The following is a 15,274-nucleotide window of genomic DNA, read 5'->3' on the forward strand; positions in this document are numbered from 1 at the left end:
GTCGGGACCGACTTTGATTACTTTGTCTGCTGTGTCTCTATAAAACAACCCATTCCTCTCCATTAAATATTCTCAATTTGTTCTTTCACTTGTTTACTCATTACTTCCAACAAACAAGTGCCTTGATTGATGCCCTTAATATCATCTGCTGGTGTGTGCTGCCGGTGACACAACCAGTGCAGGTCCCTCTAAGACTGAGCTTCAGAGAACTGTCGATGATACCCCAGAGAAGAGTGCAAATCCAAGTATTAGATTTTTCTTTTGGAAAAAAAATGCCTAAAGTGTTGCTGAATTTCCCACCAATTCAAAGTGCTCCTCTGCAGAATTGTTTAAATAGAGTAGGGGGCAGCGAGGGTGGGGGGAGCAGCAGCAGTGAAAGAAAAAGCCGAGGGAGAGTTTTTAATTAAGCAATCCCTGGTTTTGTACTTAACTACTCATTATTATAAGAAAGTAAGATTGTCCTTAGTTGCGTTGCTTTCTGTCTGTTCTTCACTGTCAGTTTATGGCTGTGCTTTTAAAGTCTTGAGGGCAGAGTACGCAGGAAGTTTGAGTTATTGTTGGTAAACAGACTGTGTACCGTAGCTTTCGCTTTTCCCTGCAAGGGATGCTGTAAAAAATGAGCGCAGTGATACTATATTAACAGAATGTACTAGAACGATCATAAAAATGTGTTTCACCGTTCTCTGAAAGAACAAAATATTTTAGCTTTGGAGACTAGCCGTTGCTCACTGGATATTAAATGGAGAATAGGCTAAGCCAGGGAAATAGTGAATTGTGACTTCACACGTTCAACAGCGACCCTGCGAATGAAGAAGTAGTAGAGAATGGATGGTCATGTACTTGCAGAAAAGCACAACGCCATACACTAGTGATAATCAACTGGTAGCACACGGGCCGAATCCGGCCCGCCAAATCGTCCAACTCGGCCCACGACCTGATTCCAAAATTGTGAGAATGAAAAAGGGAATAAAAATCCCTTTATTTTTTTCTAAAACTATTCTAACTATTTTCTAAAAGTAATGTACTCTGTGCTCACTCAATGAGTGCCTGTTGTAGAAGATGAATCGAACAAATAAATCGAAGACAGTTCTTTAATTCCAGCCCACAGTTCATTCTGTCAGTAAACTCCGCCCCACTGTTCCTTTAACCTACACAGCACATCTCTGTCACATTGACAGACACCTGTACCGTCACGTCAACTTACAGATTTTAATATGCTGCAACTGTGGCGCTGTTACATAAAGACACTCAACTATGCAAGTGAAACCTGCCAGCCCCGGCGTCCCAAACAACCTTCAGCAGCATATGAACTTCAGCCCGGATGAAGAAGTAAACAGCGCAGGGAAATAAAGGCCATTCTTTCTGAGAGTAGTTTTTCCTCTCTCCCTCCTCTCCTGTCCTCCACATGGGAGAGATATTAAGCGTTTGTGTTTTAAGGAGCTGTGAAATACATAAACCATGAGCCACAGGAACGCGAGGCCCTGTGGATATGCAGATGGGCTTACTTTGCTGGTGTCAGGGATGCTTAGAGGGAGCAGGCACAGGAGCAGTTCTCATCTAAAGGATTTTCTTAGGAGTGCAGAGGGACAGGGTGGTGGCAGCGGAGAACACTCGGGAGACTGAGGAACAGGGAGTGGGAGGAGGGAGAAGGGGGAGAGATGAGGATAGAAAAAGAGAGCTGACAGTCCCCTGTGGCCCTGTAACTATATCCAGAGTCTGCTCACTGCATTGAGAGGGGTGGGGGCTCACGCAGCGCCATGCTGATTGGGTAGCCCTGCAGAAGGGCTTGGGGAGCGACAGGAAGTGACCTCAGCCCAATGAGGCAGCTATAGGGGCGAGCGAGCAGACTTCCTCCCTTGGCTCTCACTAAGAAACACACTGCCAGCCTGATTCAACCCCTGTTACACTGCTGAATAAAAACCCAGCCCTGCACAGGCTGCTCATAACAGGCACACAGTCGGATCCACAACTGCTCCCTCTATTCCTTTTTTTCCCATCTGTTTATATTTACTGTTGATTTTTAGTTTGATATATTCACGTTAAAAATACGGTCTTGTTATAACACTGGTCGCTGTACAGCTTATTGGCTGTTCATGTTAGGGATCAACAACATTTCTGTCAATGGTTTAATCAATAATAAAGCCGGTCAATAAGCCACACTGTCAATATATATGGCTTGATCCTGCATTATGTCGACCACAGACAGATATTCGTCTGTGGTCTTTGTAGTTAGTTTCATCCATAGGCAGAACAAAATTAAAAAAAACAAATATAAAGATATCTTACTTTTATATTTGCAAAAACAAAGCTAGGATTATTGATCAGTATTCACCAGGTTTTTTCTTCTTTTTTTACTTAAGATTACCTCTGACTAGATTTTGAAATATAAACAATATTATTACTTTCAATTTTTTTTGTTCACATTTACTGTAGATGGAAACAAATGCGGTGGAGTAAACAGCAGCTTTGGATAATTCAGCTGTCAGTCACGTGTCGACAATTCTTCATCAACTGTCAAGATTGACTGTGTCGGTGAAAAATATAGATTTGACACATATGTGATGACATCTGTTTAAGATCTGAAATATTAAAAATAAATCAGAAAATATAGTGCATTCACTGTCATAAATAAGAAGAGTTAGAGAACTTCTCAGACGTGTCTTCATACAGCGTTACTTCAAAAATCACTGATCTTTTGAGGCCTTTACTTTTTCTTATAAAGAGTCAAAGTCTATAATTAAAAAAACAAACCTGTGGTCACTTCTATTAAATGAACCTATAATGTAGGATCTATTTCAGTAATGTAGATATAAATCATCTTTTCTTAGACTGATCGTCGATTAGCGTTTTGATGTCAACAAAAACACTGACATAATGGCTTTTTATTATTGTTAGACACAAATTTGAATTTTTTGCCATTTCAGTAATGCATCCCCTCAGACACACACACACACACACACACAAGGTCGGTCAGGCAGGTGCAGACTTATCTGCATAATGAAGCAGGCCAGGTCTCCAAAGGGGCAGCGTTGTGCACCAGGGTCAAATGAGGGCTGCACATATGGCAGAGGGACAGATCTGTGAACTCTCCAGCAGGCCTGACCTGAGTGTACACCCACACACAGATAAGCACACTGAACGGTGATCAAAGAGGGCAGTGATCTCTCTCACGCACCTATGTGCAGCACGGCCGTCCTTCCCCTCTTCGCCTGATGCCCGCTGCCACAGACACACATGAATATCTCGTCCGTCACATGCATTATTGCAGAACACACCGTCAACATTTGCTCCTTTGCTGTTTGATCTTTCTCTAGACAGTCAACAGGGAATACAGCTTTTGGTTTTTGTTTTTGTTTTATTGCTCCAAACACCACTTTATATATTTGTGTACATGTGTGGGTGCCTGGCCATATGTTGAAAAAGATTTTAAAAATTGTAAAATCAATTTTTCGCAATAAATTTAAAGCAAATGCAAGCTGGATCTTTTATTGAATATAACGCGAGTCAGTAATATCAGATCTTCTGCATTAGAAAATTGAGTTAATTTTGTAAATTATAACCCTGTTTAGTGGAAAATCTGCTTAAAATTATGGCATTAATGACCAGTAAGGCCTTTTTATGTTTTAGGTTTTGCACAAAAAAGCTTATATTTGTGTGTAGTGTGTTTGTTTTTAGGCGTTTAGGATATTTTAAATTTAGTGGAGGTCTTCAACAGGGGGTTTGTGACCTCCTGGAGGTCCCTGGAGCACTTGCACAGGGACTGATTATTTTGTTGTTTATCTTTAATTAATGCAGGTTTAAAAAACATGTTAAATGGGGATTGACTTGTTATATACCGGGTCTCCTCTGGTCAGTACTGGACTAAAGAGATCAGGGGGTCACCTCCCCATGACCTGGACCCTGTCCCGCTGCAGTAGCTGGGCAGATCGGACTCTGCAGCAGTTTGACAGAGCACTAGTCGAGGGCCAATGGCAGATTGTTCAGGCCGTTTATTGATGCACTGGAGATGGTCAGCCCTCTCAATGTCTGAGTCAGCAGATCTTTGTGTTGCAAATGAGATTGGACCACATTTTGAATGCACGTTGTTTCTGAAGCTGTCAGTGGCCGAAGTAATCAGACGTCAGGGTGAATGTGTTTTACTGTCCTTCAGAAAAACCTGGACTCTGTCCTGTCACGTCACGTCACGTTGTAATAGTGTGGAAATTAACCCGTTGTTAATCAAGTATTTTTAGCATCATGTCTGTTTTCTAAGCAAGTTATGAAATTCTTTGATCTAACAAAGATTTTTGTTTTGTAGTTTATCAGATGTTTTGTTTTTATCCACTGCCCAAAAAGAAAAGATTATTTTCCGGTTTCTCTATTCCACCTTATTTCCAATGTACTGTAATATCAGAATAATAAATTATTTGCATGCAACTTAATAAAAAAGGTGACACTCCGCGTGATTATAATTTCAAGACCTTATCTAAAAATAATGCCCCACCAGGTCATGCAATTTATGCCTGATGGGAGCCGATCATATATTTCATTATATTTTTGTCATGCCCGCAAAGGTCACAGGCAGGAGGTCTGGCCACAATATTAGAGAATTTTTTAAAAAAAAGTAAAATAAAGACCTCTAAAATTCACATCCTGCTCATCTCCTCACTGGTGATTTTCTTTGTGTGTGTGTGTTTTGTCTTTCTTATCAACAGAGGAAGGACTGAACCATGAATGCAAGCTGTGCAGTCAGTCGTTTGACTCACCAGCCAAGCTTCAATGCCACCTAATTGAGCACAGCTTTGAAGGCATGGGAGGGACGTTCAAGTGTCCAGTCTGCTTCACAGGTGTGTATTCCACATGTGATTCCTGCATGCAAATGTGTGTGATGACAACTGTAGAAGTCCAGTACAAGTCCCATGACTTTGAGTCTGTCAATTCTTGCAAAGTGAATCAAAAACAACAACAAAAACACAAAACATTTACTAATATACATTTATAGTTAATGTTCATATCGTCGACCAAACTGATGAAATGTTTTCTGCAAATTCTGGTGCACTTTTTTTCTCACTTCAACTTGTCTGAGGTGCTTACGTTGACACTTTGAAAATATGCAAATGTGATGTGCAAAGATTTTAGTTCCAACCTTTTTTTTTCAGTGTGAAAAAGCAAATGGGTTCTAAATGACTTGCTAAAGGTCAAGCAATAGGGTCGGCGAAAGCTGAGAGTAGTTTGCTGCATGTGGCTTCTTATTTAGTCAAATTGCCTCCAAATCAAGGCCAAAGAAGTGTCGTGAGGTGAGAGGGGGAGAGATCGGGGGGAGACAGTGTTAGCTGGTGGGAGAAGGGGGATGGAGGAGCGGGGAAAAGAAAAGGAGATGTGCTAATTGTGGATGGCAGTGGTGCTGATAGCTGTAATGATCTCATCTGTCTCTGTGTGTGGAGGTGGAAGGACTGGACTCCTCCTGAGAGGATGGTGCCCTCCTTCAGTGTCAACAGGGTTAACTATCTCTATAATGAAATCTGCAAAGTCGTTAACTTCAGCTCTTCACTCTTTCTCCCTCCTCAGCTCTTTACTCTTCCTCACACTTTTAAGTTCCTCAGCTCATTTCCCTTCCTTGTTTCCTGCCCACCGCAGCCCACCCACCAAAAAACTCATTTGTGTCTCCTCCACTTGTTATATCAATTAACATCGTTCCCGCGCATTTGACATTTTGCTCAAATACCTTTTCCCCTCCTAATTTTTACCTCTTCATCAGCTCTTTATTCATTTTCCGACACCCACTCCCTGTTCTCCATTGTCCTCCGCCCGTTGCTGTTGTGGCCTTATCTGTCTCTTTTAGCCAGAGCCTATTGATATATCCCCACCCGCATGCCTTCTTCATCTGAGCCTTCATTTTCCAGCGCCGGCTTTGACAGACAGGTTCCCCCCTCTCCCTCCGCATCCATATCGATCACAGCACATGAGAGAGGGATGCTGGGAGGAAAGAAGGGGAGGAGGGAGTAACAGAGTACACCCTGAGGACAGTGGTCACAGAGCAGACAGACAGATGGGCAGAAGCCTACACTGGTGGTGAAGGCAGTCCTGGATGGGCTGAAAGGCCTCCCTCTGTTGGGGACATGGGGGACAGACAGGCTAACGTCACCTCTTTGAGGGAGAAGAAGGAATTGAGAGGTTTGCAGACAACTGTCCTTGAATATATTGGTATGAGAAGAGAAAGACACTAGTCTGACAACCTGACATAAAATAACAACATTTTATTTTATTTTATATTTATGAATTATTGCTGAAAATTTGTGTAGTGCATTAACAGTTTGAATTATTATTATTGTTATTATTATTGCTATTTTTTGATTAATTTTTGTAAATTTTCTATTGTGCGTTTAATTCTAAACCATAGATATTTGCAGCATGTGTTGAGATTAATAACAAAGACTAAAGCCTGACATTAGCTGATGTGCTTTTCCAATATGATGATGTGATTTATCAATTAGTTGCTCATTTAGTCTTCCACTATAATTACAAATCACATCTTCTTTGTTAACCACAGTCAGCGTGAAATGGTAGAAACAGCATACTGCAAAAGTAACCATTTGCAGTATTCTTTTAGGACAAGGGAATATTCAGGTTACTACAACCAGGCTTCGAACACTGTGGTTTCACCGATGGTCCGTACATTAATGAACATACGTTAGTGATTTGGATTAAATTCCTGTGTAAAGTCAAGTGTTGTGTCAACGTGTCTGTTCCCACTGCACCTCATTCCAACTTCCCTTTAATACAGTGTCTGACTTCTCCCAGCTTCCTCCTCTGCTCCTGTCATAATTACTACAGCCGCTAGCTAACCATAAAACGATGGGTCGTAATAAGCTGCACACACAGGCGACTTCTGGGGTTGTTCTATCAGCAGGACACCTTAATTCACTGTGAGGTCCATTTTGTTTAGTCACTGTGGGAGAGTCGCTGTTGATAACTCAACCTTCCAAAATCTTTGAGATGAAAAGATCTGTGTTCCCGACATTATGAGCCTGATCGTAAAAACTAAAGCCACTTTGATCAGAGCGAGGGGTTGCAGTGACGCTGGAATGTACAGGAATAACAAGGTCGCTCTTTATGATAAAGACCCTCCGTGTTTAGGGGAGGCGTTTTAGTTTGATGTGTCCCCTCACCGTGAGCTGGAACTCAGCGGGAGGCGGGAATGATTTTCATTCTGTGACACACCTGATTACGCTCAGTCCAGACGGGAGAGGACAAACCCAGGCAGAGTGGGGGGGGAACATTTGTCATCGACCGTAGATGAGTGAAGACAAAACTGAGGAGAAAAAGGAGACAAAAGTTGGAGGGAGCGGAGAATTTTGCAAGCGGCAAGTTTGGATGGGAGATGAAAGTGGGGGGAATAGGAGGAGGAGAAGAGAGGGGAGGGTAAATGGAGAGAGGTCCATAAGCCCCAGGATGATGAGAGGGAGGCAGACTCTCTCAGGACAGATTTGACAGGTTTCAGAAGTAGGGGAGCCTGCAGCTAGAAGTGTCTGCCTGCACCCTTAGGAGCTGAGCTGAGGGCTGGTGTGGAAATTGTGATTGGGAATATGTTCTTAAGACAAACAAAACAGAAGAAAGTCAGCCTGATGAAAGTCATACGTGAGTCTGTGTATGCACGATAGACGGAGGAGGAGAGAACACTTATGTCACAGCGTGAAGCACCAAGTTGAAAAACTACAGGATGCTCGGCGATAAAATCCACAAGAGTCTAAAGAAAAACAGTAGTTTAATTAGTGTTTTTTTGTTGTTGTTGTTGTTTTGTTGTGTTACTTCCAACATTCTGCCTGTCTGATGTTTAAATCATGACAGCTAATATTCAAAATGCACTGACTGAGGCTTAGCCCCTGCTTAGTATTAGCCGCCGTTCACGTCTAACGGCGAAATCGACCTGTGTTTGCTGCCTTGGAACACTTCAGCCGCTGCATTGTGAAGTCTTAGATTAAGCAGAGGCAAACACATGTAGGCCAGACAAATAAATAAATGAAAAGGAGAAGGGCGAAAAAATAGGATAAACTTTTTTTTCTCCTCCCTGCACAAACAGCTTAGTATTGGTGCAGTGCAGCCTGCAGAGAGCACCACCCTGCCAAAATAAAGATGAGCTGGGGCCTGTAGTAAAGGAGACGTCTGCCATGGGCGGCCCCTGAGATCTAATCAGAGGGCTTAATATCCCCCACAGTGAGGAGACCTTGGCCCCTCAGCCCCCTCAGCCCTGACACCCCTGACGCCCAGCCCGGCTCAGCTCTGTGCTCGGCTCAGCTCGAGCTCCGTGGCCAAAAAACTCTGCAAACTTTTCTCTCTTTCTCGTTCTCCCTCCCATGCCCACACATTTTCTCCTTCTCTCGGCAGGGAGAGACACAGCGGCCGGTCACTGGTTCTGCTTGGATCTAGTTTTAGATTCTTTTTTCCATCCGATGTCATTCTAACCCTCCGGGGGGGACATGACTCTTTTCCTCTTCTTCTTCCTTATTTCAATAATATTTGTCAAATCTCACTCACACCGGTTAATGTCAAAACTCTGTGGGCTCAATCTGGCTCGACAAACTAACCAATTCAGATTCCAAAATAATAATAATGTTAGACAAAAATTTGATTTTTGTTAACTTTTATTTGAGTGTCCGGCCCCCAAGGTGTGAATGGATTCAGGAAGTCAAGATGAACATTGAAAATGGTGCTAAATGATCGAGACAAGGTAATAACTGCGTTGGAAACATCAAGGTAGACTAATACTACCGTAAACTCTTCCAAAAGTCTCCTCCGTAAACAGGAGCCTGATCTCGTATTTCCTTCTGTACAACATCCTTTTCTGTCTGCGTCCAGATAGCGACACTGTTTATTTGTATACAGTCTATGGAACATTCACAGCAAAATTTGATCAATGTTCACAACACATTAAGCGTAGCTGTTAGCCCAGTCTGACTGGAGCAGATACAGTAAACAGGGAGGAGCAGCTAACTTGACATCTCAGCTGTGTTTAGCCACATTCTACAGTATTTGAAGGCCCCCCCAAGTCTCAAATCCATTTTTATTTTTGCTGTATTGACTTTTTCTGCACCAGCCAAAGACATAATGAAGGCTTCCTGCAGCTGCTGTGACCTGCTTCTGTACAGTATATGCAGATAGAACACGGCTGAAGCCACAAAGCTGCTGTTTGTTGGCGTAATCCTTTGCTTTTCCCGAAAAAAAATAATGTGCTCCTAAACATGGGTTGTAACCTTGACGTACTGTCAGCTGTGATGTGAAGTAAAAACAGCCATCTATCTGCAGTGATATTTCTCTGCTCTGGTCATTCTTTTTAGAAATGAATGGTTTGTTCATATCTGGTCTGGTCCGCTGCCATGCTTCACACCGACAGCTGTCACGCAGGGATTAGCAGTCTGAGAGCGTCGCCTCACTCTGCCAGGGCTCCGTATCTAAACTTTTATTTCCCAGGTCAGGACTGTGACATTCAATGGAACTGAGACTGTCTCCAGTGTACCCCGTTCAATAATTAATAACCTCTCTCTCAGGTGAGCTCAAATTGGGACGCGTTAATGTTGCAGAGCACTGCCACGGAAGAGGGTGGGGCGCTGTGACCCCAAAGCCATCCCCAACACACAGCTCACCTTTTAAGGCGATGCCCCATTCCCCCCTTCTTCCCCTCCGCTGTCTGTAGCCCCATGGTGCATCCATTAGAAGCAAAGTTATTTCCAGTTGTAAGAAATTCAAATGAAGCCTACCCCCCCTCCACCTCCCACCCCCCACAATACTAACTTTTCCAGACCTTTGAGAGTAGCAAGCCATCCTTAAAAGCACAGGGGTCTGGGATAACAAACGGCGTGTTTGAAGTGCTCCTCTGAGAGCGCGGAGACACAGCGACTCGCACACTCCAGATGCACAACTGCAGCCCCCGTTAGCTGTTTTTACACCACGGACCGTGGCTTAATTAAAGCACAAATGTGTGTTGTATGTTTTAAGTGCCAGCGAGTTGTGTGTGTTTCTATGATGGCGAGTATAGTCGGCATGAATAAATAGTGCAACAGCATGAATATTTATATTGTCAATATAATTAGCGATGTAGACTAATGGAGGCCACGTTTTCCACTTGAAGCCATGCCAATTTTTTTTTTTTCTGGTTGTTTATTTTCTGGCTTGTTGTCCCCGCAGTAGTGCTAAATAAGGAGCATCATTATTCCCCAACCGTTCTGCCATGCGCTTAGTCGAGTGTTATGAATGTGGCCACTCCAGTTTTAGGGCTGACGTCTGAATTGTCCTTTGTTTCAGTGACAACGATGTCGACGATGGTGGTGACGCCGTTCGATTGCGTTCAGATATGAAAATCTCATTTTTATTCGTGGTGATCCACGTTTGAATTTGCACTTGATCCCTTCACCCCAGATAACAAGCCCGCGTCTCATTTCTCTCGGTCGACGATTAGAAGCTGGAAATTGAGGCTTAAAAAAACGACTTCCAACCTTTGTAATTCAGTTTCCTCTGTCCTTGTGTCTGCTTTGTGTGCAGTGTTTGTCCAGGCCAACAAGCTCCAGCAGCACATCTTCTCCGCCCACGGCCAGGAGGATAAGATCTACGACTGCTCGCAGTGCCCCCAGAAGTTCTTCTTTCAGACGGAGTTACAGGTGAGCCTCGGGCTGACGGAGCAGGCGGGGGCCCCGGGCGGCAACTGGGCCCGCCGGTCCCTCATGCTGGCTTAACAAACACCAAACACTTTGCTCCAACTATCACCCTCCAATCACAGCCAGGGCAAGAGACTCAGAAGGAATTATTCCAGTCTTCTTCCAAAACTCATTTGTAATACGCAGATATGATTTGATTTGCTTATTAGACCAGCAGAGCCCCAAAATATCTGGAATTAGAGGATTAGTGGAATATGCGTTTTTGAAGAGGTAATTACAGACGGAGGCAGAGGCAAAAACACAGTCGAGTCAATATGACTGCATCTCCACTCTTAATCACAGAGGAGGCCTCGTGGCTAAATATGAGCTCCGTCCTCAGGGAGACCATATCTGCCCTTGAACAAAGTTAGTAGTTGGACTTATGAACTCGCCACGTTAGAGAGATAATCCATTTTCCAGCAATCTTTCTCTGCGGTCCTTGGAGGACCTGGAAAAATGAAACAGGCCTTATTATATTATTTCACTGTGGTGGTGTTTTCAAGCAGCTCTGTTTTGTTTAGGGGATTCTCCACCGTAAACATGGCACACTCCTCATATCCAGATCTTTTTCGATTACCTTTTGAAGTCAGGTCATTAATACATGTGCTGTATAACCACTGTGTTTATTTTAAAGACTAAAATTGTGCTTTAATTGCCATCAGCACGGAGAGAATCTGGCAGCTCCCGACCACGTCCTCCGAGTGAAATTTAGGATTAGCAGAAATACGGTATTAACATGTACTGTAGCTACAGGGAGCATCCAGGGCCTCGATCGATCTGCTCCGATTTTCATATTGAAATTCAGCTTGTAAACACAGAGGTGTGTGTATGCCAGGAGGAAGGTTAACGTGATTATTATCATCTGGTCATTTGAGCATCACAACCATGAATAAATAACATCCCGATCCGCAAACACACGACTCGACCAGACGGGAAGGTATTTAACAGACATCGCACCGCAACTCGGAGTCTTATCATCGATGGCAGGGCCTTCTATTTATCACGTTTCCATCCCTCGTTGGTACGAACGCTCTCCGTGAAGCAAGAGTTTGTTGCTACCTGTAAACAAACTCAAATAACCCGGGGATGTTTTTCTGCCTTTTTTTTTTTTGGTTTGACATTTTCCGAAATGAAGTGATCTCCTCCTCCCGAAGGTGGTGTTTCATGCATGATTATATTGTTTTACACAGTGTGCGTGGAGACAAGAGCACAACATGAAAGACCTATGGCACTTTGTTGTGAAACAGGGGGTTAAGAGCGAGGAGCGGGAATCAGCTCGGGGGATGAGACAATCGTTATGCTCAACCTGTGCCATGCTCCGATCGCAGTCCCGTGTGAGGACACGTTTACGCTCTTGTGGAGACAAAAACATATGCTGTTCTCCATAACTTTTCTATAAAAAAATACAAACAAAAAAAAACAAACTCTCAATAGTTTGAACGTGATGTGTATTTTCAGTCCAAAAAAGCTGACGACATGCAAGGTGTTAATTTAAAAATCTGGCAGCTTAACTGCAATCAAATGCATTTTAATCTTTTTTGTCAACAAAATACAAAGCATACGAGAGTGACTTATGAACTCGCCACGTTAGAGAGATAATCCATTTTCCAGCAATCTTTCTCTGCGGTCCTTGGAGGACCTGGAAAAATGAAACAGGCCTTATTATATTATTTCACTGTGGTGGTGTTTTCAAGCAGCTCTGTTTTGTTTAGGGGATTCTCCACCGTAAACATGGCACACTCCTCATATCCAGATCTTTTTCGATTACCTTTTGAAGTCAGGTCATTAATACATGTGCTGTATAACCACTGTGTTTATTTTAAAGACTAAAATTGTGCTTTAATTGCCATCAGCACGGAGAGAATCTGGCAGCTCCCGACCACGTCCTCCGAGTGAAATTTAGGATTAGCAGAAATACGGTATTAACATGTACTGTAGCTACAGGGAGCATCCAGGGCCTCGATCGATCTGCTCCGATTTTCATATTGAAATTCAGCTTGTAAACACAGAGGTGTGTGTATGCCAGGAGGAAGGTTAACGTGATTATTATCATCTGGTCATTTGAGCATCACAACCATGAATAAATAACATCCCGATCCGCAAACACACGACTCGACCAGACGGGAAGGTATTTAACAGACATCGCACCGCAACTCGGAGTCTTATCATCGATGGCAGGGCCTTCTATTTATCACGTTTCCATCCCTCGTTGGTACGAACGCTCTCCGTGAAGCAAGAGTTTGTTGCTACCTGTAAACAAACTCAAATAACCCGGGGATGTTTTTCTGCCTTTTTTTTTTTTGGTTTGACATTTTCCGAAATGAAGTGATCTCCTCCTCCCGAAGGTGGTGTTTCATGCATGATTATATTGTTTTACACAGTGTGCGTGGAGACAAGAGCACAACATGAAAGACCTATGGCACTTTGTTGTGAAACAGGGGGTTAAGAGCGAGGAGCGGGAATCAGCTCGGGGGATGAGACAATCGTTATGCTCAACCTGTGCCATGCTCCGATCGCAGTCCCGTGTGAGGACACGTTTACGCTCTTGTGGAGACAAAAACATATGCTGTTCTCCATAACTTTTCTATAAAAAAATACAAACAAAAAAAAACAAACTCTCAATAGTTTGAACGTGATGTGTATTTTCAGTCCAAAAAAGCTGACGACATGCAAGGTGTTAATTTAAAAATCTGGCAGCTTAACTGCAATCAAATGCATTTTAATCTTTTTTGTCAACAAAATACAAAGCATACGAGAGTGGTTCAGGATGAGGAAATAAAAAAGGTGTATAAAATTAAATATTCAGCGTGTCAGGCACTTGATGATATATCTACATATTTTTTGTCAAATATGAAGAAGAACAAATACAGGATTTTGGAGGTAATTTGCAAAAAAAAATCCTTACACTTTTTTCTTTGTGAACTCAAAAATGAAACTTTTTAAATGCACTTATTCGTTTTTTGTTTTTTTGCTGTAAAAAGCACAAGAGTTTCTTTGCTTTGGTGGTTGCTGAGGTCTGATTCCTTTCTTAGTCATCGACCACATATATTTTTAATGTAACACAAATCTATACTGCAAGCAGACGAGTCGGGCACATGACTATGATCTGTGCAGAATAAGGCCCAGAACTTTCCTGCCAGTGTCAAAACCAACTCCCAAAAAGTTTAAAGTTTGTGTGTTGTACACAGAGATCTTTACTTCAGGTTAAAACTTTTGAACTTTGTTGTTAAATTTGCCTTTTTCCACTCTCTATAGTTTTAAGCCTCCAACAGAATGGGGGGTTGTTGTTTTTTAGTTGTTTTTTTGCAGTTGCTATTTCCCATGCAGCACACTTCAAACTGTCTCACTGACACAGGGCAGTCGTTTGTCAGTCTGTCTGAAGTGGAGCTGTCTTCCAGCAGTGAGAGAAGTGGAAGCTCTCTCTCTTTGCTGGGTCTTGAGTTTGGAGTTCCTCCCCGTTTCTCCCTGACACTCTGGTCCAGTCCTCGGCTGCCTGGGCTCCTCATCTCTCACAGTAGTCGGAGGGGTCAAAGGGCCAGTGCAAGCTGGGAGAAGGAGCAGCGAGGGGGGGAGCTGCCACGGCAGGTAAAGGGAAGCAGGAAAGATATTTTATTAATTTGCTGCAGAGATCCTGAAACAGACCAAAGGCTGTGACAGGTATCCAGTGCACGGCTCCACATTCTCCCCCACCGCCTCCCCCCATGAACTCTACCCTGCGAGGGGCTAGCCAATTTTCGCCAGCCTGTCGAGATGGATGATCGGAGAGCATTCGTCTAATCAGCCCTCCGAGGACCCCCTGCCCGGCTGCCCGCCCCCCTCAGACCAGCCAGATTGACTGACTCCTGGGCCTGTGTGCCCCAGAATCCGGATTCCAAAGGAGAATAATCTCCTTGTCTCTCTCTCTCTCTCTCTCTCTTTTACTCTCCCTCCATTTCTCCCTTCGCTCTTCCTTTCACGGAGACAAAAAAATAAGCTCTGAGATGCATAGACCACCCCTCCCCTCCACAGTCTCCAGAGGACACCTCTTCACCACACACACACACCCACCCACACGGCCTCCACCCTGCACTCCCCTTCCCCTCACCCCATTAAAATATGGAGTAGAGCCTAGATATTTCATGAGGTGCTGATGGGAAGGGCGAGGATGCTGCTGTGCAGCTTCTCCCTTTGCTCTTCCTTTCACGGAGACAAAAAAATAAGCTCTGAGATGCATAGACCACCATTTCCCTCCACAGTCTCCAGAGGACACCTCTTCACCACACACACACACCCACCCACACGGCCTCCACCCTGCACTCCCCTTCCCCTCACCCCATTAAAATATGGAGTAGAGCCTAGATATTTCATGAGGTGCTGATGGGAAGGGTGAGGATGCTGCTGTGCAGCACTTTCTCTCACCCGAACTGCTGTCCACCTCCAGAGCTTCTGTGAAGTGTGCCGTGTTCACACCCCCAAACTTACCTTTCATTTCAGAATTTCATTTCATTTTGTTAGATTGTCCAAAGCAGTTAAGGACTGGACCATGCAGTGGAGTCCAGTCGACCTGTAGATTAGAACAGAAGCATTGATTCAAAACATGGAAGAACTACATTTTGTCTTTATTTTGT

The 15,274-nt window shown here is 43.6% G+C and overlaps 1 protein-coding gene across 9 annotated transcripts in view; it reads left to right on the forward strand.

Annotated features, from left to right (window-relative positions):
• The window catches only part of znf521 (zinc finger protein 521), a 98,578-nt gene that overhangs the window by 72,184 nt on the left and 11,120 nt on the right, over positions 1–15,274 (forward strand). For all 9 annotated transcript variants that reach the window (XM_017042473.2, XM_025066059.1, XM_025066056.1 and 6 more), the window contains 2 exons: positions 4,695–4,826; positions 10,516–10,631. In XM_017042473.2, the coding sequence (XP_016897962.1) occupies positions 4,695–4,826; positions 10,516–10,631 (248 nt within the window). The remainder of the gene's footprint in view (positions 1–4,694; positions 4,827–10,515; positions 10,632–15,274) is intronic.

Source organism: Cynoglossus semilaevis, chromosome 20, assembly GCF_000523025.1.
Source record: "Cynoglossus semilaevis isolate Cse_v1.0 chromosome 20, Cse_v1.0, whole genome shotgun sequence".
Taxonomy (NCBI): domain Eukaryota; kingdom Metazoa; phylum Chordata; class Actinopteri; order Pleuronectiformes; family Cynoglossidae; genus Cynoglossus; species Cynoglossus semilaevis.